Source organism: Gymnoscopelus microlampas (assembly GCF_963454915.1).
Source record: "Gymnoscopelus microlampas genome assembly, chromosome: 21".
NCBI classification, from domain to species: domain Eukaryota; kingdom Metazoa; phylum Chordata; class Actinopteri; order Myctophiformes; family Myctophidae; genus Gymnoscopelus; species Gymnoscopelus microlampas.
The window spans coordinates 32,788,093-32,809,413 of record NC_139958.1 but is presented as its reverse complement, the minus strand read 5'-3'; the positions used below and the strand labels follow the sequence as shown (position 1 = coordinate 32,809,413).

At 41.1% G+C, this 21,321-nt stretch overlaps 1 protein-coding gene across 1 annotated transcript in view; it reads right to left on the bottom strand.

The window, feature by feature from the left end:
• LOC311037910 (uncharacterized protein) overlaps positions 1 to 21,321 on the bottom strand; it is a gene marked incomplete at both ends in the record, with an annotated part of 58,639 nt that overhangs the window by 21,062 nt on the left and 16,256 nt on the right. Inside the window, 12 exons of the mRNA XM_084047206.1 lie at positions 1,176 to 1,229; positions 2,333 to 2,386; positions 3,019 to 3,072; positions 3,830 to 3,883; positions 4,360 to 4,413; positions 5,743 to 5,850; positions 8,166 to 8,219; positions 8,715 to 8,768; positions 9,740 to 9,793; positions 10,302 to 10,355; positions 11,398 to 11,505; positions 11,755 to 11,808. Coding sequence (XP_083903332.1) covers positions 1,176 to 1,229; positions 2,333 to 2,386; positions 3,019 to 3,072; positions 3,830 to 3,883; positions 4,360 to 4,413; positions 5,743 to 5,850; positions 8,166 to 8,219; positions 8,715 to 8,768; positions 9,740 to 9,793; positions 10,302 to 10,355; positions 11,398 to 11,505; positions 11,755 to 11,808 — 756 coding nt within the window. The remainder of the gene's footprint in view (positions 1 to 1,175; positions 1,230 to 2,332; positions 2,387 to 3,018; positions 3,073 to 3,829; positions 3,884 to 4,359; positions 4,414 to 5,742; positions 5,851 to 8,165; positions 8,220 to 8,714; positions 8,769 to 9,739; positions 9,794 to 10,301; positions 10,356 to 11,397; positions 11,506 to 11,754; positions 11,809 to 21,321) is intronic.

Here is a 21,321-nt window from a genome sequence, read left to right as displayed (position 1 = left end):
AACACGTACGTGGGTGGGCCGTGTGCATTTTCAGAGCATGTGTTCATTTGAACGATCGATCAATCGATTGTGCTCTGGCTTGGATAGTATACAGTACAGTACTTTAACTTCTTATTTTTCGGTATCTATCACAATGACAACACATTTTTCAATGTTTCAAAGAAACAATACCATGATTATTTATAAATATTTTTTTTACATTAATTTCTTAACCCATTGAGACCTGAAGCCGATTCTACGTGTCTCCTAAATCTCAACAGTATTCTCAAAAACGTATGTTTCTATATCAGTGGTGCTCAATCTTTTTCATGTCAAGGACCCCCAAAATGATATGTATTTGGCCGCGGACCCCCATCAACATATTTTGTTCGAGGGACCCCCAGAAGCAAAGATTTGAGTTAAAAATGTTCGCTTTAAAAATATATATATTCAAAGATTTGCACACATTTTCACGATTTTTCAAAAATAGCAGATCTACAAGCAGCTCATAGCGCGGCACTCAGTGCCGCGCTATGAGCTTGTATATCTGCTATTTTTGAATAGCCCAAAGTGTAAAATAATGCTTTTTAGCTCAAATCTAAAAATGAGACAGTTCCAGGTCTTAATGGGTTAATATAAATGTTATATTATCATTATTATGTTATAGAATCTTAGTGTTTTGCCAATTAGTTGGGGCCCCACTTGCAATATCCAGACGACCCACCAGCGAGCGCCAGCCCACAGGTTGAGAATCGCCGGTATAGAGCAGTGGTTCTCAAACTTTTTTCACGTCAAGGACCCCCAAAATAATATGTCATTTGGCCGCAGACCCCCATGTTTTCGGATGGGGGTCCCTGGCTGGCACAAACAGAGTCACACACTAATCGGGGCGTCCTTGAAATGAGAAAGTTTGAGAAGCACTGACCTGAAGAATAATAAAGTGTAGTTTAACCCATTGATACCTGGAACGCATCTGTGTCACTTTAGATGTCTTTGGCTATTCAAAAATAGCAGATATACAAGCTCATAGCGCGGCACCGAGTGCCGCGCTACGAGCTTGTATATCTGATATTTTTGAAAAAATCTTGAAAAAAAAATGTTTTAGATTTTTTTCAAAATGTTTCAAAATTTCAAAACTTTCAAAAAACCTCAGGTCTTAAAGGGTTAATGAATCATTACATGAGACAACAACCGACCTTGGGTCCTCGTTCTCCCCTGGCGCCTCTGATCCCAGCCTTCCCTCTCTTCCCCTGTGGATGTGTTCGCCATGTTTTTCAATGAGGCAATACAAAGCAGAGCAGCATGACGCGCACGTTGAATCATCACCTCATCTTTTATGCATGGATGCGTCCATGCAATTTTGGCAAACTGTTGCAATTTATCAAACACACACACACACGCACATGCACATACACTCGCACACATACACAAGAACACAAACATCCCATACTTTGCATGCATGCATGTACTAGGATATCTCTTAATTAACACGCGCACGCACGCACGCACGCACGCACGCGCGCGCGCACACGCACACACACACACACACACACACACACACACACACACACACACTAATAGTAATACACAAAGGCATTATAATCATACAGTGTCTTCACCAGATGGATTCATTAAAGTCTTCTACATGTCACTAAATCTCAAGATTGCTTTTCTGTACCCGGACACATCTACCCAATCACAGAAAAATAAGACAAATAAACTGTATTATTATGACTCTTTGTTCTTGTTGTTTTACTAGTTTATCTGTGCCCTCTAATAATTTAATAGAAAGCTTGGAATTCTTACATTCCATTCACTAATCTACTATCCATCCATCCATCAACCCACTGGTTCCCCAAACCTTTAAGCTGAAGACCCAACAGAGAAATGTGATGCCTCCCCAGGACACAAACTAGTGACAATAGCCGATCTACAAGTGATATATGCGACACGTTGTGAGCTTGTAGATCCCCACGCCCGCTTTCTACAGCCACGCCCCCTTTCTACAGCCACTGCACCCTCTTTCCTGGGGAGGGTATAAGTATAACCGTAAGTTTACGCCTCTTTCTCGACGGCCATCTATAGGACTGCGTGCTACACACAGTCAAACATTTTAAATTGTTTTTTTATTTTAGATTTGTTTTTAGATTTTCTTTCGTTTTTTTTTTAAAATAATGATCATTTTAAAAGGAAACGGAAAAAGGAATATTTACTCACAACCCATAAAAATGGGTTCGCAACCCAAAAATTGGTCCCGAACCACTGCATTAACCCATTCATCCATTTACACATTAATCCTCACATCACCTGCAATTCACCTCCTGGATGTAAAGAGATTGAATCTAGGTCTTACCCTCCTTCCAATGTGACCCGTCTTCCCCGGTGATCCATCTATACCGTCATCTCCCTGTAGGGGGGGGAATGGGGACAGGGGCCGTTGGTTTCAGATCTACTATTTCTATTGGTGAATGCACAAACTGCCCCTCTAGAGGCAAAAAAAAAAGCATGCCGGGCAGTGACCCGTTTACATGAGTTACAAAGGAAAGAAAGACTAATTGTTCCAATTGCAAATATAATCTAATGTCGGGATATTTTTTGGAAGGGTCTGCTGAAAGTGTGAAGCAAGTCTTAGGTCCACAATGGAAACAAGCCCTCAGGGCTTTTTGCGTTATCCTTTTAGCATTATTGTTTAACCCATTGAGACCTGAGGCGATTCTTTAAAAAAATCAAAATAATTTTTGGAAAAAAATCAAACATTTTTTTTTCAAGATTTTTCAAAAATAGCAGATCTACAAGCTCATAGCGCGGCACTCGGTGCCGCGCTACGAGCTTGTATATCTGCTATTTTTGAATAGCCAAAGACATCTAAAGTGACACAGATGCGTTCCAGGTATCAATGGGTTAACTGTACCTCTGTAGGTTTTGCAAACTGTTAATGAAGCATTCAATCAAAAAAATGTTGAGAGAAGTCTTATTTCCAGACACGGTTTTGACTGACTTAAATAAAAAGCTGCAGTGAATGGATTATAAGGATCTCACCTTCTCCCCGTTCAAAGCATGTTTTCCCTCAGGTCCTGGGCTACCTTTCACTCCCTGTAAGTGAATAGAAAGATAGGAACACAGGTAACTGGATGCATACAGACCAATAGACTGATAGACGATAGATCTGACAATCAATAGATGGACACATAGATGACATTTTATTTGGGACACTCTGAAAATAGCCTCTGTAATTTAAGATATTTTGGGGGCTCTTCTGCCAAAGCTCATCGGGCTTGGGAATCGAACCTTGGTTGAAGGGTGAAGGCTTAAGGCCTTCACACACCGGAGCCGTGATGACTGAATGACCGAAACAGAGTCTGCACATATTTTACATCCAGCTATTAATAGAGTGCCTCATTCATAGCAGGCTTATGCCTTAATTTGCAGTTATTACTCATTCCGAATAAAATTTGTGTAATATTCACGTTCAGTGTGGATGTACTCATGACAGAAACAAAATATAATTCAGAGCGAAATGAATCACATGGAAAAAATGGCTCATGTGTGAAAGAAAGCACCTTTAGGTCCTCTCAATTTATTGATTAACTCCTTATTTTTTCTTTCTTTCTTATTTTGGGGCTTATCTGCCTTTATAACAGTGAACAGGGTTGCCAGATCTGCTTATTAAGATTTCCCCGCAAGATTGTATTTGAAAATACAGAATCTGGCAACACCGACAGTGAAGAGTGACAGGAAACATGGAGAGAGGCGGGGAGTGACACACAGCAAAGGTCATTGGCGCCCCATAGCCTCTGTATTTTTAAATGTTCAGCGTTTATTGTCTACTGTAGACTAAGAGGACACTCACTTGAACCCCTGGCGGACCTGGTGGGCCCTGGGCTCCGACGTCACCAGGCGGTCCCTTACGAAGAGAAGAGAGACAAAGACCATAGAGTTTAAAGCCAGAGGACGCACTTCTGCTTTGAACCATCGAGCAAAGACAAGACACAGAAGCCATGAAGCATTCTGGGAAGAACTGCAATTGGTACAATGGCAATACTCGCTATAGGCTTTAAAACTTTAGGTTGTGCCATATACCGCGACATATTGGCTCTGGTGTGCATATCTATGGCACTCTACCTTTGGTCTCATGCACACCATCACATAATAACAGGCCCTCTAGTGTGTTACTGCTTAAAGGGATAGTTCACCCACCGATTAGTCACCCCATGGAAACTTGAATTTGTGGATTTTTCTTTTTTTTTGTCGCATTCCTAAGCCATCAAATTATTGGCTTAGGAATGTGACAAAAACAAAAAAATATCCATGAAAAGTGTCATAATTGATCATTGAAAGCAGGTTATTTGGGGAAAAGTGTTTCTATTTACTTCTTCTTACCTCTAACCCAGGAAGTGCTGGAGGTCCCCTTATTCCTGGCAGGCCATCCTCACCCTACAGTAGAAGGAGGACTACCGTCAGAGAGCAGGTGTTTGGCATGTACACACTCACAATCAATGTAGTTGTATTGTGTTTATTCACATGATATTTAACCCATTGAGACCTGGAACTGTGTCATTTTTAGATTTGAGCTAAAAAGCATTATTTTACACTTTGGGCTATTCAAAAATAGCAGATATACAAGCTCGTAGCGCGGCACAGAGTGCCGCGCTACGAGCTTGTAGATCTGCTATTTTTGAAAAATCGTGAAAATGTGTGCAAATCTTTGAATATATATATTTTTTAAAGCGAACATTTTTAACTCAAATCTTTGCTTCTGGGGGTCCCTGGAACAAAATATTTTGATGGGGGTCAAATACATATAATTTTGGGGGTCCTTGACATGAAAAAGATTGAGCACCACTGATATAGAAACATAAGTTTTTCAGAATACTGTTGAGATTTAGGAGACATGTAGAATCGGCTTCAGGTCTCAATGGGTTAATATACAAGTATTATGCATCAGTTGACAGACAGCAGGGATGCACACGATTAATCAATGAGCGATAGCTGATCGATTCACATTGATCAAGCTAAACGAGTCGAAAACCATAGACTGTATAAAAAGAATGGACGAAGCTACGCCTTTGGTTTCTACAGACCATAAATGAAGCCGATTGTTCAGGAATTTCAAATCCGCCATCTTTCAATATCGCGTCATATCCTGCAGAATGCAACCAGACCAGTATTGGTTGGGTAGCTTGTCAATCGCGAGCGGGGGGGCGGGGAATGAATGCTATTGGTTGTGTAGCTTGTCAATCAAATCATCCCGCCCATCCTAGAGCAAAGCCTACTTTATCGTCAATTTTGAAATAAATGGGATAATAATTTAGAAAAACGCATATCATGATGATTGAAAGGAGACTTTAAACTAGCGACTGGAAGCATATAGTATTTATGACAAGGTTTATTAAGGTGAGAAAATCAAGTCTAAAGTTTGTGTGGTCCGTGCACTATAGCTGGCTGAGGCAGCAGATGTCCAAGATCACGCTGTGACTGTGTACGGATCACATCATATAGCGTAGGTCCCCTTAACCCATTAAGACCTGAGGAGGCCGAATCTACAAATGCCTTCTAAATCAGTAGTTCTCAAACCTTTTCGTGCCAAGGTCCCCCACAATTATTATTATTATGCATTTGGCCGCGGACCCCAATCTGAACATGTTTTATGCCAGGGGGACGCCCAGAAGAGAAGATTTTTAAAAAATAATCTAAATTATTCAAAGATTTTCTGTCACAAAACACTAATTGCAATGGACAGCATGAGAGAAGCACATACTGTACCTGTTCTCCTGCTGGGCCTGGGTTTCCTGGTTCTCCTTTCGGTCCCTCTAGCCCTGGCTCTCCTTTGGCGCCCAGGTCACCCTGAGGCCCCATCCTTCCTACTGGACCCTGTCATACACGGCACATTGTTTTGATCCATTAAGCAATGTGTTAAAACATAATGCTGTTCTACAGACAGATGGCAGGAGAACAACAGTACTAAGCTCAAAGGCCATTCCCATTAGGGGTCATCTGTGGGCCAGCAGGTCCAGCTCGCACTTCATATTATCTGGATGGGAGCATTGTCGTTGCTGTCGTCGGGCAGAAACCTCCCATATCCATAATCTATAACTTTTTGTGTTTTTTCGTTAAAGGGATAGTTCACCCCCAAAATGACTTTTTTTTTCTATCAATTAGTCAAATTTGATGACCGGCAGCGGTTCCGGTAGGAGACACAAAGAGTCTCCTTTGTATCTCCTACCGGTCCACTGGTCATCAAATTATTGGCTTAGGAATGCAAAAAGAAATATATATATATATCCATGAATTCAAGTATGGGGTAAGCATTTGAAAATGTTTTTTATGTCTGTGTGTGCGTTTCTCAGAACATGGACTTCAGATAAAGCCATGAGGTGTTCTTGGAGGTTTGTCAGGCTGATTCAGGATATATGGATAGGTTTTTGCGTCTGGATGACGTATTTCCGCTTTTATGTAGATCAGGGGTCTTCCAATGTTTTTCGGGTCAAGGACTCCTATAGCTGATAGAGAGATGAAGCAGGGACCCCATACTGTAAATTCTTATTTTTTAGAATGCTTTCCATTCTGTCATACAGAAACGTGAATGGCGCGTGCATTGTGGCCTTGAATAGAACTTTAAAAACTTCTGTTCAGATCACAACCCAGACATCGTCATTGAAATTGTCAGCCAGCTCTGGGCAGTTTTGGAGAAGCAAAAAACTCCTGACTAGACACATAACTTCAACATGCGTGAGAACACTGTTCTGTGTGAACCTCAGAATGGTGAAGTAGAGCAGTGTGTTCTTCACAGCTTCTATGACTCCCTAGTCCTTGTGTAGCATGCAGTTTAACCTGTGTAGCATGCAGTTTAACCTTTAACCTGTGTAGCACGCAGGGCCTCCATCAGGCGCACACATAGGAGCCAACCAGTGCTCGAGCACCTGCCTGTTTGCTTTCATAGGAGAAATTGCCCTTCTCTTGTTTAAATATTGGTCTTGCTGAACCACAGTTGCTCTCCACCCTGCTCTCATTCAATACAATGAAGGATAGGTTGCTTTGTTTTCTCATCTGATAGGTTTTTAACGTTTTTAAGGTTTTAGTTGAGCATTATTGTATTACGAAGCCAAAACCTTTGTCCTGTTTTTTTCGGTATTCTTTTTTTCTTCTCCTTCTAATTTAACTTTTGTGAAAATTAATTTGTTTTTCTTTGATTGTCATGGATGTATTTTATGTTGAAAGGGTAGGCAATATAAGCTATGTAGCTTCAGCCTATACCTTTTTTTGGTCACAACTATGCCATAAATTATTGCTGCTATGTTTTGAGAAAATTGAGCATATTGTTTGCATAGTGTTCAAATGACAAAAAATAAAAACCTGGAAAGTGAAGTGAAGTAAGTGAGCATGGCAGTTCCATGTTTCTTGTTAAAAACCAGTGTATAAAAGGCACGAAAATAGCAAATTAAGTTGTCAGCACTCGCTATGCAACACTTTTAAAAACACGCAGCAGAAGAAGGACATGGAAACATTTCTCAGACATAATGTGGGTGTGAAGTGTGGTTTACATTATAGGACATTATGCAACACTCAAAAGTGTGAACTTGCTACAGTAGGTTCTGTTGACAGGCTTTTTGTTAGGGCTTATCTATGAATCATTATCGTTCATATTTGTAATTATATGTAAGTATGTACACTTTTAGTAGACTGGGTCTATATTGTTTAACTTATCCGTTGCCTAAATTGCTACATGTCCTTCACACAGTGGGGGTTGGGGGTATGGTTGAGTAGTCTTTCTTACAATTTATATTCATGCATATTTTCAGACATCTAAAACAAAACAAAAAAGGTATCAGGGAAAATAAATGGGTGGCCCCCCGGAAATGACTCAGAGGACCACCTAGGGGTCACGGACCCCAGGCGGACACAGTGGAGAGTGTGTATTGGTTTCCTTCTTTGAAAAATATTTCAAAGAATTGCATTTTAGAAGAGAAAAGAAGGGTGAAAAAAAAAAAAAGAACAGCCAAAATATTTCTCTTGGAATTGTACTTGAGTGAAAGAAAAATCTAATACTCAAGTAAAGTACAAATACTCAACATCTGTACTTAAGCACAGTGCTCAAGTAAATGTACTCTGTTACTGTCCACCACTGGTGCACGTACTGTACGTACTGTACTCTGGAACTGAGTGGCTTTTCCATAGGTAACACTTACTGGTGGTCCTAGCTTTCCCATTTCACCTCTGACCCCGGGTGCACCAGCTGGTCCCTGTGAACATAATGATTCATTAATTAATTAACCCATTAAGACCAGGAAAGCATCTGTCATTTTCCATTTTAACCACTTCAACCATTGTCTTATACTTTGGCTATTCAAAAATCATAAACATTTGTGCAAATGTTTTAAAGCGAACATTTGGAACTCAAATCTTTGCTTCTGGGGGTTCTACAAATGTACAATTCTTTTTTACAAAATTATATGTATTTGGCCGCGGACCCCCCATCTCAAAATATGTTGTTCGAGGGACCCCCAGGAGCAAAGATTTGAGTTAAAAATGTTCGCTTAAAAAATATATATTCAAAGTTTTGCAAAAAAAAATCCTGATAATAAAAAAAGAAGATCTACAAGCTCATAGCGCGGCACACTGTGCCCCGCTATGAGCTTGTATGTCTACTATTTTTCAATAGCCAAAGAAATCCAAAAAATCGAAATTTGTCATACAGTGTAATAGTGTAATACTAAAGACAGTAATAGGATGTTTACCTGAGGTCCTCTTAACCCATCAGGTCCCATTATTCCAGTGGATCCAGACTCTCCCTGTCCAGAAGGATATTCATTTTCATTCATGGGGGTTAGGGTTAGGGTTAGGAAGGAAACATGCAACAGGAAAATAGGAATAATGTTACTGATGGCATTGGGAAAACAAATCACAAATTCAGACTAAAGTGTGCGCAGTCCTGAGACCCCTTTCTGTTTTGTAAGATATACAATCTGTTCAGTTACTTGATGAGCCACTTAATTGGAAATGTGAAATGCCTGCATATCTCTGGCTGTAGGATAATGGAGAAACGTACGTTTCCGCGTTGAGTTTATCACAAAAGCAGACTCTGTGATGGAGCTACTATGCATTGAGCAGAACAGGGAGAGTGTATCACTGGCTGTTTGCCAGCAGGGTTATTGCCATGCATGCATGATGCATACGTTTCAACAACGGGGATTCAGCCAGTCAGACACTTTCACTATTAACACATCGGGTGCCGAACACGGTCTGAACCGTGAGTTTAGTCTTTTTGTTTTTTTCGTTTTTCTCCGCGCGGGCGGGGCTAGAGCAGCTCTGGGAGCACCCATTGTAATCCTGCGAAGGAAGTGCCAGATCGCTCACCGGAGACACATTTTTTTCCCCCATCCGCTTCCTGTCTATTTCCTACTTTGAAACGCCTATATCTCCGAATCTGTTTCCTGTGGGGAAAACCGGTCATGCGCGATGCGCGATCCCCCCCCCCGTTGTAACTCGCGGAGGGAAATGTTATGGTTCCAGGCTGTAGCCAGACTCATGGCACAACATGAATCGATGCTTTTTTTTGCGTGAATTTGCTTGTAACGCACGCGGAAGCTTTAAACAGCAAAGCGCAGTCAATGGGGAGAATGCTGGCACCCACGGTAAGTTGTTATGTAAAAAATGCTGGCACCCGATGTGTTAAAGGCCAGCCTCCTCCAGGGTCCAGCGAAACTAACAATACAATACAAATAATATATTGTGTTCCTCAATGTGTGAGAAGCATTATTACCTTCTGTCCCTGAGGTCCATCAGGCCCTGGTGGTCCCTTCGAACCTGTGATCCCCTAAAAAAAAACAAGTAAAAACATATCGTAATGTATTTTAATATTTACAAAAACTCATTGAACACGGGTGAAATCTAAAGCCTGATTTATACTTAGTTGCACGCCGGCGGTGACATGCACCAAAATCAGCAGATCTACAAGCTGCTGATTTTGTGAGCTTATAGATCAGCTATTTTCGGTGAGCAACACCTGCGTACAATTACATATAACGAGGCTTAAGACCTTGATTGCTCTCAAGTGTGATTGTCTGAATCGCACAGCGAGGTCCGGAAGATAACACAACACATTTGCATGCTGGATCAATGACTATCGTGATTTAGAGTTGACAAGTGTTCATTAAAGGACAACTTTGTTTTTTATTTACTTTAATTACATGCTAAAACATAAACCTTGGTTGTAAAAAAAAACAAAGTTGTTAAGGGTTCATTTTTAAGGCCTTTAACGTGACACGTTACGTAGTGGATCAATATATCTTAGTGAAGAAAATGTCATTGTCATTTTGTCTCACCTGTAAACCTGTCAAGCCTGCAGGGCCCACTTCTCCCATGAGCCCAGGTTCACCCTGTATGACAAGGACAAGTTTAACATGACATGGGTCCATCAATCATGCTCCGTTCTACAGTGGATTGTTTCTTTCTCATTGTGTTTTCTCCCCCCCCCCCATTTCCTCCCCAATTTAGCCCATTCGATCCGGGAACGCATCTGTGTCATCTTATCTTAGATGTCTTTGGCTATTAAATAGATATACAAGCTCATATGAGCTTGTAGATCTGCTATTTTTGAAAAAGAATCGTGAAAATGGGTGCAAATCTTTGAATATATATAGACATTTTTAACTCAAATCTTTAATTTCTGTTAGGATTTTGAAGACATTTGTAGAATCCCTCAGAAGCTAAGTTAAAAATATTTTCTTTAAAAAGCATATTCAAAGATTTGCACACATTTTCACGATTTTTCTAAAAAAAAAAAGAGCTTATGAGCTTGTATATCTGCTATTTTTGAATAGCCCAAAGTATAAAATAATGGCTATAGCTAAAAACCTAAAATGACACTGTATGCGCTCCCGGACTGAATCAGTTAGCCATTGCCAATTCCCCATGTTGCTATTGCTGTCATGCATGGGGGGGGGGGGGGTGCAGAGAAACACAATTATTGAATTATTGTGACCGTTGGAGCACCTGGTCAAGCTGAGTCTGTGGTTTCATAATGTATAACATATTACTGTATATATATATATATATATACATATATATATATATATATATATATATATATATATATATATATATATATATATATATATATAATATTTGTTTTTTTTATTATTTTTTTTTAACTGTGAACATACCTAATGTAAGAGATTACACCATTTTTGGTGAACATTTTCCATTCAAAATCAAAATGTTATAAAGCAAGAGTTTGCTGATCAATGAAAACTCTTCTAGCAAACTGAGGCTGGTTAGTTCTAGGTCAGATAAAAGGCACAACTACATATTACATTTAGAACTGTGATTAAACTTAAGCCAAATGATATGTGTGTCAAACACTTCATTTCATTCATTCATTCATTGCAGGTTTCATGCTGGCTACAATATTATACTTGCCAGCAGTCCAAGGTGGCCCTTTTCTCCTTTAGGTCCCTTGTCGCCATTGTCCCCAGGAGCTCCCCAAGGGCCCTCTCTACCAGAGAATCCCTGAGGACCAACTTCACCCTAAACAAAAAAGAGTGAAGAATGCATGACCAATTCAGACCTTCTCAAATGCTAATGTTACTAACTAAAGATCACATGATTATCCTGTACAAAAAACAATAACTCATCAATATATTAACAGTAATATTAATATTACTACTACTTCTACCACACCTGTGATTATTATTGTTGCTACTACTTCTATTAGTACTACTGCCACCATCACTCTCACATCTACGACTATAATAGCTGTAGTATAATTATATTCACCTTTTCCCCTTTGGGTCCGGGACCCCCACGTTCACCAGGCTCACCGACATTGCCCTAGTGAAGAAAGAAGAAAATACAGGTTTCCTTAGTGTGATTATCAGAAAGATGCATGTGAAAATGAAAGTGATCGTGTATCAGCAATGTCAGTCACATATTTCTATTGTCCTTTTCTTTTCAGCACATCATACATACATGTGCAGTCTGTGTGTGTGTGTGTGTGTGTGTGTGTGTGTGTGTGTGTGTGTGTGTGTGTGTGTGTGTGTGTGTGTGTTGTCGCTGAGGGCGAGGTCTGCATCAGTCGAGACCCTCCTCTGAGAGGACCCACTGCCACCAGTGGCCCCCCATCAAGCATTTTGCCTAAACAAACAGCACATGTGGTGCCTAGCAAGAGGAAGCTCCCAGATGATGCAATGGCCCACCATTGCCAGCTTCAGCGTACAGAAAGCTGAAGTTCAGTAGGTCAGGCCCCAGAGCTCAATATTGACAGGCCAAGGCCAAGTTCAGCAAACGTTATGCCCAGAGCTATGATGCTAAGCCATCAGCACGCTGATGCTAACAGATGAAGAGATAATAGAACATGTGGTGGCTACCATACGGGCTGGAAATGCAGTCGCCGCCCTTAATGCAGAAAGAGCAAACGTAGAAAGACATATTGAGGAACTAGGAGAAACTATTGCTACTCTCAATGCAGAAAGGGAAAATGTGGAGAGAAATATTGAGGAGTTAGGAGGAACAATGAGAGAAAGAGAGCGTTAGGAGGCAGTGATAGAAATAAGTGACGATGAAGGAGAGGAGCTAGAGGAGTTGCAGCAGGAGAGAAGCGAGCACAGTGAGGGGGAATTAGAGGAGCAGGGATGGACCTGCACGACCTGACCCTTCGACAGTGACAGATAATACGAATAATGAGGCAGATTGGATCACCAGATAGAGCCCATCATTCCCCTGTCGGCATAAGAGAAGAGTATGAGGTGATCTTTTTGTATATAGGCTTTTTATGAAATGATTGATCAAGTGTTTGTTATTTTCCATATCAATGATAGATGAAGATCTATTAAGGCATGCAAACTTGAAACTGGTTCAGTAAACAATATTTCAAAGTAAACTCAAACTGGAGACTGGAGGGTTAATATTATGACTTACAGTAGGCGAGTTGGAGAGTGAAAGTTGCGTCAGTATTGAGAAAGTAGAGCGAACAACAGGAAATTACAAGACAGGGCATTGTGCCATTGTGTACTGTAAGCCCAAGCAGAGAGCAAGGCTGCGAGAACCAGGAGTAGAAATACTTAAGCTGAAGTAGAAATACTTTTGAACATAATATTATTAGGTCCAAAATGCCCTTTATAAATAATGTTCAGAGAGCAAGTTGTTGAGAGACTTTGCGCGCTGTTCTTTTGGGCTGGCTTTCCTAGCTGGCAACACTGCGCATGGACCCACGCTGATGTGTCCAGTGGTGGACAGTAAGTACATTTACTCGAGTGCTGTACTTGCCAGGTCAGGTAGGTTATTGTGGGCCAGCAATGTTCGAAATACGCCAATCAAGATGGAATATGAAAAATTGGATGGATTCGTCTGGATCACTTAATAGAGATAATGTGTACCGATCTGCGTGATGTTTGGACAACATTTGTAGACGTAATATAACAAGGGAACCAGGGGACCTGGTACCGCCACACCCCTAGTCGAATGGCCGGACTTCGTATGATGTGTGTGCAGAGGAAAAGAGGGACAGACCGACCGACCGACCGACCGACAAAGCCTCATGTAGGCCGACCCCCTGGGTCTGGAAAAAACAATGTAATGTAATATTTTTTCACATTTTATGAATTCATATCTCACATCCACCGCCCCTCTATATTTGGGAAAGACTGACGTCATCATCAACATTATGTCAGAGATCCACATGGGAGCCACGTCATGGAATATACCATTTTCATGCAAGATGTTTATTTCTACCTCTAAAGGCATAATAATAATAACAAGAAAAAGTGCTCCTCGGAGCACAAGTCTCCGCCAGCAGACTTGTGTTGGGAATGTTGGGAATGTTCTAATTCTTATGTTCTAATTCTTACAAAAAATAGAACATGTTACTGTGTCATAGTAACATGACACAAGTGTCCTATCCGTCTGTATAACTGTCCTATCCGTCCTGTCTGTATCCGTCCTGTCTGTGTAAGTGTCCTATCCGTCCTGTCTGTATCCGTCCTGTCTGTGTAAGTGTCCTATCTGTCCTGTCTGTGTAAGTGTCCTATCCAATTGTTACAGTATCCGCCATTTCTCAGCCATTTCGTGATTATTCCTGTCTTACCTCACTTTGAAAGAGGCTAAGACTCTTTCAAAGTGACACATGTATTTATAGGCCGCTATACGTCACTAGCCAATCAGATCACACTATTTCACCGTATTGTCACGTGTCACGTGAGGCTTGACCAATGTTAGCTTGACATGTGGAAAGTGAAAACAATGTCTCCTGGCGGAGACAATAATAACCCCAAATCTATTTAGACCTGCAATTAATGAAACTAGATGTCAGGGCCGTTTCGCGGCCCTCACATCTAGGCCCGATCCGAGGTTGGTCCAGACAGCACTGGCCTAGTCACTCTGCACACACGTCATGCGAAGTCCGGCCCCTCTGGCCTCTCCTCTCCTCTCGGCTCCTCTCGGTGATAAAGAGGTCAGACTTCCTGTATCTGGTTGCTATGGCAACCTGCCAGATCGGTCTGATAGGCAAATCAGAGAATCAATCAAGCCGAGAGTCTGATCACTGATAGAGGTGAGGTAAGATGCCTAAAACGTAGCCAGAGCTCTGATGAACAGTCTGTAGCGGGTCTTGGAGGCATGTGGAGTGATCCTGTGCTTGCGAATCCCGGACGAACTTTCGGAGCTTTTGTCAATTATATAGTAGAAAGATAAAGAGGAAAGAAGGGCAGAATGGAAAAAAGAGGAAGAAAGAGCAGAACGGAATTTACTAAAGAAAGAATATGGCAATAGTGTGGCATGATTTTTAACATCTTTCTTAAGCCCAGTCCAGAGCAAAGATTTGCAACGCAACAACCTGTAACAGAATCCTAAAACTGTGGTTTGCAACTGGACAGTCCACACCCAGACGCCAAGCCACAGCAACGGTATTGTCACACTGGGACATAAACGGCACAGTGGGACATAAACAGCAGACAGGCCCGTCCCTAAACTGCACAGTGATAGACAATGACAGACACATCAAGACGAGAAGCAGAGATAGTTTACTGTTTTCATAGCATGTCAACCCATTATATAAATATGAAATAATAGCTATAAGCTGTCACTCTATTTTCCTCTCTCCCATTTGCTCGCTCTATTTTTCTCCCTCGCCTCTCGTCAGGTGCGCGCGGTAAAAACAAAAAAAGACAGACTTGCGCAGTGTGTGTGTGTGTGTGTGTGTGTGTGTGTGTGTGTGTGTGTGTTAGAGAGAGAGAGAACTGAGAGAGGGACATGTTGTAACGTTACAATGACAGATCAGTGTGAGCAACGTGTCTGTGATCAGAAATGCGTTATTCAGACCGCTGCAACTCTGCAACGCTTTTTGTTGCGTCGCTGTAGTGAATATTATACAATGGGTGTGAATAACACACCTGTTATCATATTGCATGCGTGTGACCTTAGTCAACCTTTAACATGTCTCTGAAAGTTCATGCACCTTCTCTTATTGTAAACGTAGTAGTGTACTAAATTTAGGGAACTTCAGAAAGTTCGCGTCCTCTCTTATCTCAGCCTAATCAATTAGTGTTAAGCAATTTGTCTAGAAACATTGACATGTTTGCAGAAGAACACGGTTATCGACCAGATGTTCATCTTCCAGCGAAATCAACGGGGAGGCCATTTGCACCCTGCAAGAGGCTTTAGCGCTTGTGCAAGAGGAAGATGACCACGGCACATCCTGCTACCTTAACAGACAGGATGTCTGTGGGCCTGAGATGCTGCGTGTTCCGCTAACCACCTAACCATGAACTTTTGCACCCCTGATCACAATACACATATAGAGAGGCTTCCTTGATTGTAATCAGTTTGAACCGTCCATTTGAGTCCGCCTCAAATGGGATGTTCCACATTGAACTTGTATGTATATATATGACTGTGTGTCTTTCAATAAATTAGAACATGTTAACCTTGGACGCTTGTTTGAGACTTAATGTGTTCCCGATGCATCGCTCTTCTTCTATGCTGCTACAACTGAGACATCACCTGGTATTTTCCTATGAACTTCTCTCATCCACATCATCTGACCAGACTTTGAATGACCTAGAGAAAGAAAATCGCTACAGTCGCGCTGCATGGAGTCTACAGCAATACACCCCTCCCCCCATCTCTCAATCACAAAAGTAGTCATAATAGGAAGTAGAATGCTTTTTTAGGTAGAGCAGAACTATTCACCACAGGAGAGAAAGAGGATGAGTGAGATCTTGCCCAGTGTGCTCCTCTGTGAGTATATAACCATTATAATGTTTTTTTGTAAAAAAAATATATATAAAGCTATGTATTCTTTCTGATAGTAATCATTACTATAGAGAGTTTGTTCAGTAACAGAGGTCTCCCCAGCTCTTTAGTGAACAGAAATGTTCAGGTGGGTCAGCAATTTCATCCAATCAGGGAAGAGTACCCATTTATCAGCTTCAGTTTTATAGTATTTCAATTCCAATTGTGTCTGATTGCTTATTTATTTATTTGCTTGTTTATTTATCTAATCACGTATCCTGTAGGAAATCTCTTTATAGCCATAACTTAACTTTATAGCAATGAGTAGTATGGGAATATAGAGCTATTTCACAGTTACTTTAACAAAGAAATATCACTTAGAGTACCTTTAAACATTACGTAAAGTGTGTGTGTGTGTGTGTGTGTGTGTGTGTGTGTGTGTGTGTGTGTGTGTGTGTGTGTGTGTGTGTGTGTGTGTGTGTGTGTGTGTGTGTGTGTGTGTGTGTGTGTGTGTGTGTGTGTGTGTGTGTGTGTGTGAGAGAGAGAGATAGAGAGAGAGAGAGAGAGAGAGAGACACACACACACACAGTGAGGTTGGTCGAGAGCATGGCATTATAGTGAGAGATAGCGAGAGTGAGTGAGTGAGTGAGTGAGTGAGTGAGTGAGTGAGTGAGTGAGTGTGAGTGAGTGAGTGAGTGTGTTTGTGAGATAAGAGAGAGAGAGAGAGAGAGAGAGAGAGAGAGAGAGAGAGAGAGAGAGAGAGAGAGAGAGAGAGAGAGAGAGAGAGAGAGAGAGAGCAAATTAAAGTTACAGTGAATTAGCCAGTCTGTCAGCCAGCAGATGGATATTTATTGATCCCCAAATGTCTTGCATAATTACTATATAGACACTTTACGTACTGTACCCGTTACATTCATCTAACGTGGGAACAAGCACATCATGGTATTTAACTGTTAAGGAGGGCAATGTGGGAATGACTCTTGGACTGTAGGCCTATGTTGTGTTAATTAGGAATAATCCAAATTCAGATATTTATGCTTAGCTTGATATTGTCTCAACAAATGTCTTTCAGTGCTGAATAGCTCCCTCTCCTATGGTCACACTGCAGGTAAAGATACATTTTATATCGATTCTTTATTCATTCAGTCATGATAACACTTCCACCTGTCACATACTGTACCCTACATCGCCGTCTCATTCATTACAGTCAGTTTAGTGTATGTATGTACTATATTAAGTCATATTTTGTGCATCTAATCAACTTTCTTTTCACTCTGATTTAGTGACAGACGTTTATCAACCTCTATCAAATGCTACCACTGTGGAAAAGCCTCTTTTGACTGTGGACTGGTTCCCTGTAAAGGTAGTCGGTAGTGTGGTTGTGGTTGTACTGGTCATTGGCCTTTTGCTGATATTTAAAGGTGAGTGGAGTGCTACTACAGTCGATGCATTACATCTAGATTACAATGTTGAGCATCTGCTGTATTCAAACATACCGGTAATTTATGTTGAACAGCTAACTTAGGGTATAGGCTTTAAATTATTTTATCACTTGATTTGCCTAAAGAATATGATATTGACTGGTGGATATGACTGCATTTCCTCTATGTGCATTTCCTGTGTGTGAGCTGCACTCACTGCGTATGTGACATACAGCCTGCATCTATGGCTGATCAGTGAGGTCAAAGAGTACCCAAGATTTGATAGTTTTAACCAAATGTTACATGCACACATGCAAGTGTAAATCATCTGATGTTATTAATGATTTAATTTAATCATATATAATTGCTGATAATATGCAGTATACTTGCATTTATTGAATTATGCTCAGGTATAGACACATTTTGGGGGACATTTAACCCCTCAGTATGCCGATATATGGCCATGCTGATAATGTCGTGCAAGGTGCACAGTAAGCGTTTTGTGTGTGTGTGGGTGGCTGTTGGCAAAGTCACACATACACCCACATACAGACACACTGACTTCTGAGAATCACCTATCCTGTTTGACTTCTAAGAATAAGGCATGCACGCCTATGTGCACACAAATGCACACACACTGACTTTCTGAACATTCGAAAAGTCACCTACGTGCACACACATACACACACTGATGTCTGGAGAACTTCCTTTAGACCGTACTACCGTATAAGGGGGCTCTCACGAGAGCATCAGTGGAGAGGCTGGGGAGACAGAGGCTGAGGGAGACTTGGGAGGTTTTGGACACGGACGGCTGTTGGGACACGGACGGCTCATTGAGTAATGTTTTTGGAGTGCAATGTTTGGTATGCAATGAATTGTGAGCACTGAGTTGTTTTGCAATGACAGTGTGCTATGATGATGTGCTGTGGGTTGGCATGGTGGTGTAAAGAGTGATACGGTTTACATCTGTTGGCTCATTATCCCTATGTGACTAGACTTGAGAGTAACAATAATTCTCTGGGTTGTAGGCATTGGGGATGTAGTGGGTTTGTAGAACACATGAGCTTCAGTGCAATTCTCTAGTCAGAGGAGTAGGATAGGTTGTTTCAGTAGAGTCTCTTGATTGAGTGAGTGGTCAAGTTGATATTTCTGTTGAAGCGGGCCAGTAAGTTTAGGGGGTCCCTCTGCCCCCTGCCTTTCTTATAACTGTGATATCCTCGGATCCATAGTTTGTCTTAAGTCAGGGACTGGATATTATGGGAGGGGATTAAGTTATTAAAGGGCTTACAGATGGTGACCAGACTTAGACAAAACAATTGCCTTAAATTCCCTGAAGGCCACGGGCCTGCTAAACACAGTCGAATTTGCTCTGAAATCACCATGGCGGAGAACAGGTTGTTCTTCCGTCGCCACAAGTAAAGTTGTTACGCTTCTGTGTGTTGCTTGTTTAAAAGGTCCCTGAGCCCGGGGACCACCTATCTGTAATGTACGCCACTCCAGTCGTGGTCTGGAACGGTTGATAACAATCACTGAGCAACTCAATAAAATACTGAGTACCATGGCATAGCAATTTAAAGGTTCAAATTAGAGGTGGGCATAGATTAATTTTTTTAATCTAGATTAATCTATCTGCAATCCTGGAGTTAATCTAGATTAATCTAGATTAAAATGGCTCATTTGAAGTCTGCCGAAGGCATTCAAAATATGTGTTCTAGGGATGCACCGATGGGATTTTGGCCGATATCGATATCCGATATGATATATTGCTGTTATGACCGATAACCGATATAACCGATGTCGATATGATCGATAAAAAAAACTTTTATCCAGTCTGAAAAACATGTGTAAACACTGCATTTGAAAAAAAAATCCCTGTTTATTCCAAATTATTTTATATTATCATCTGGATAATCCCCAGAGCAAAAAACATATGTGTCAACTGCAAAAAGTACCAGTGACAGCAGCTTAGAAACTTGGCAAATATCATTGATATTGAATAATTGAATAAAATGTTTGGGCCCCAATACTGACCCCTGGGAGACGCCCAAATGATTTGAGCTGTATTTGCCCAGCTTCACAAACTGTTGACGTCTGTCCAAATAACTTTGTTTTAATCCAGTCTACTGCAATGCCTCTAATACCAATTTTCTCCAGTTTGTTTATTAATATGGTGTGATAGATAGTGTCAAAAGCTTTTTTGGGGTAAATTAATATTCCAATTGCAACTGTGATTCTTTCAATGGATTCCATCAATGCCTGAGATGTTGATCTGTTAGTTCTAAAACCATATTGACTCTCTGAGAGTAGGCTACATTGTGTGTGTGTGTGTGTGTGTGTGTGTGTGTCTTAATAGCATACATTTGTTTGTTGTTGTTAGCATGTAGCACTCATTAGCATGCTCTACAGCAACAAGTATTACCAAACAGCGCCCAACTACTGCTATGTTTGTTCACCAACACGGTCGCGGAGGCTCTGCTTTTGTCCAATGACCACTTTAATAAGCTGCGCTGGGCTTACACACCTGAAGCAAATGAATTAACGAGTGGAGCAACTCGCTCGCACCGACACATACTACTCAGCGTCTCTCTGTCTGAGTGAAATGACTGAGAGCGAGGCGCGCACGTCTGTACACCATGTGAAACCCGACACCTACCGTCCCCCCGTCCCCCCACACACACACACACACACACACACACACACACACACACACACACGCACGCATTGCAGTCACACACAGACACACACAGAGTAATTCGCCCAGCTACATCAGCTAATGTTTTGGCTCCCAGACCCAACTTTGAGAATAGATTAACGGCGGTAATTTTTTTTTATCGCACGATAAGAGTCCGCGTTAACGTAGCCCGGTAACGGCGTTAACGGCCCGGCCTTAGTTCAAATACAAAAAGTTAAACTTTTTTTTTGTTGTTGTTTTCATTTACAGATAAATGTTGCGTCAGGGCAATCAACATGACAGCAGTAGATTCCATTTTCTTTTCTACTCTAAATACAGAGAGTAGACCCGGTCAGTCTCAGGGAACCAATCACGGCTCAGCTGCAGACCAGAGGACCAATCAAAGTGGGGCTCCTGGTGATGTGTACAGCCCACCGCAGCACGGTTAGTCTCTGAACCAATCTGTTGGTTAAGGACACTTCTGACAAGTTCTTCCGACAACGACAACTGGTTCTACTTTGAATCTAAATTCATTTACAACTTCAAATAAAAAAATGAAATTATTAGAAAGTACAGTAAAGTTGTTTTTTCTAATTAGCAGAATAATGAACTACATTGAAACCAAGTTTGAAATATCAAAAATAAGGACCACTTTAATGCTTATTTGTTTACCTGCAATGGTAGTACAATATATATTTTAAAGATCCAATTGAGGTTCAGATGTATCACTTCATTTGTGTTTGATATGTCTTATTGTATTGTATGTCTGTAGTCAGCCGCAAAACAAGGACGTATCACAATTCTGCTGAATGTTTAAGATACGTCAGTGAATATTACACTCTGTTGTGTAGGGTTTTTCATATCATAATCATACTCTTCCCTCTAATTGTGTCACCCAGTGCTTATGTTAATACAATGTTTGGGAACCACATATCAGTTAGAGTTGGAGCATCCATTCAAAAGAATAATATTGACCCCCAGATTAACACCATTCATGGAAAAAATGGTCTACATTGACTGTATGTT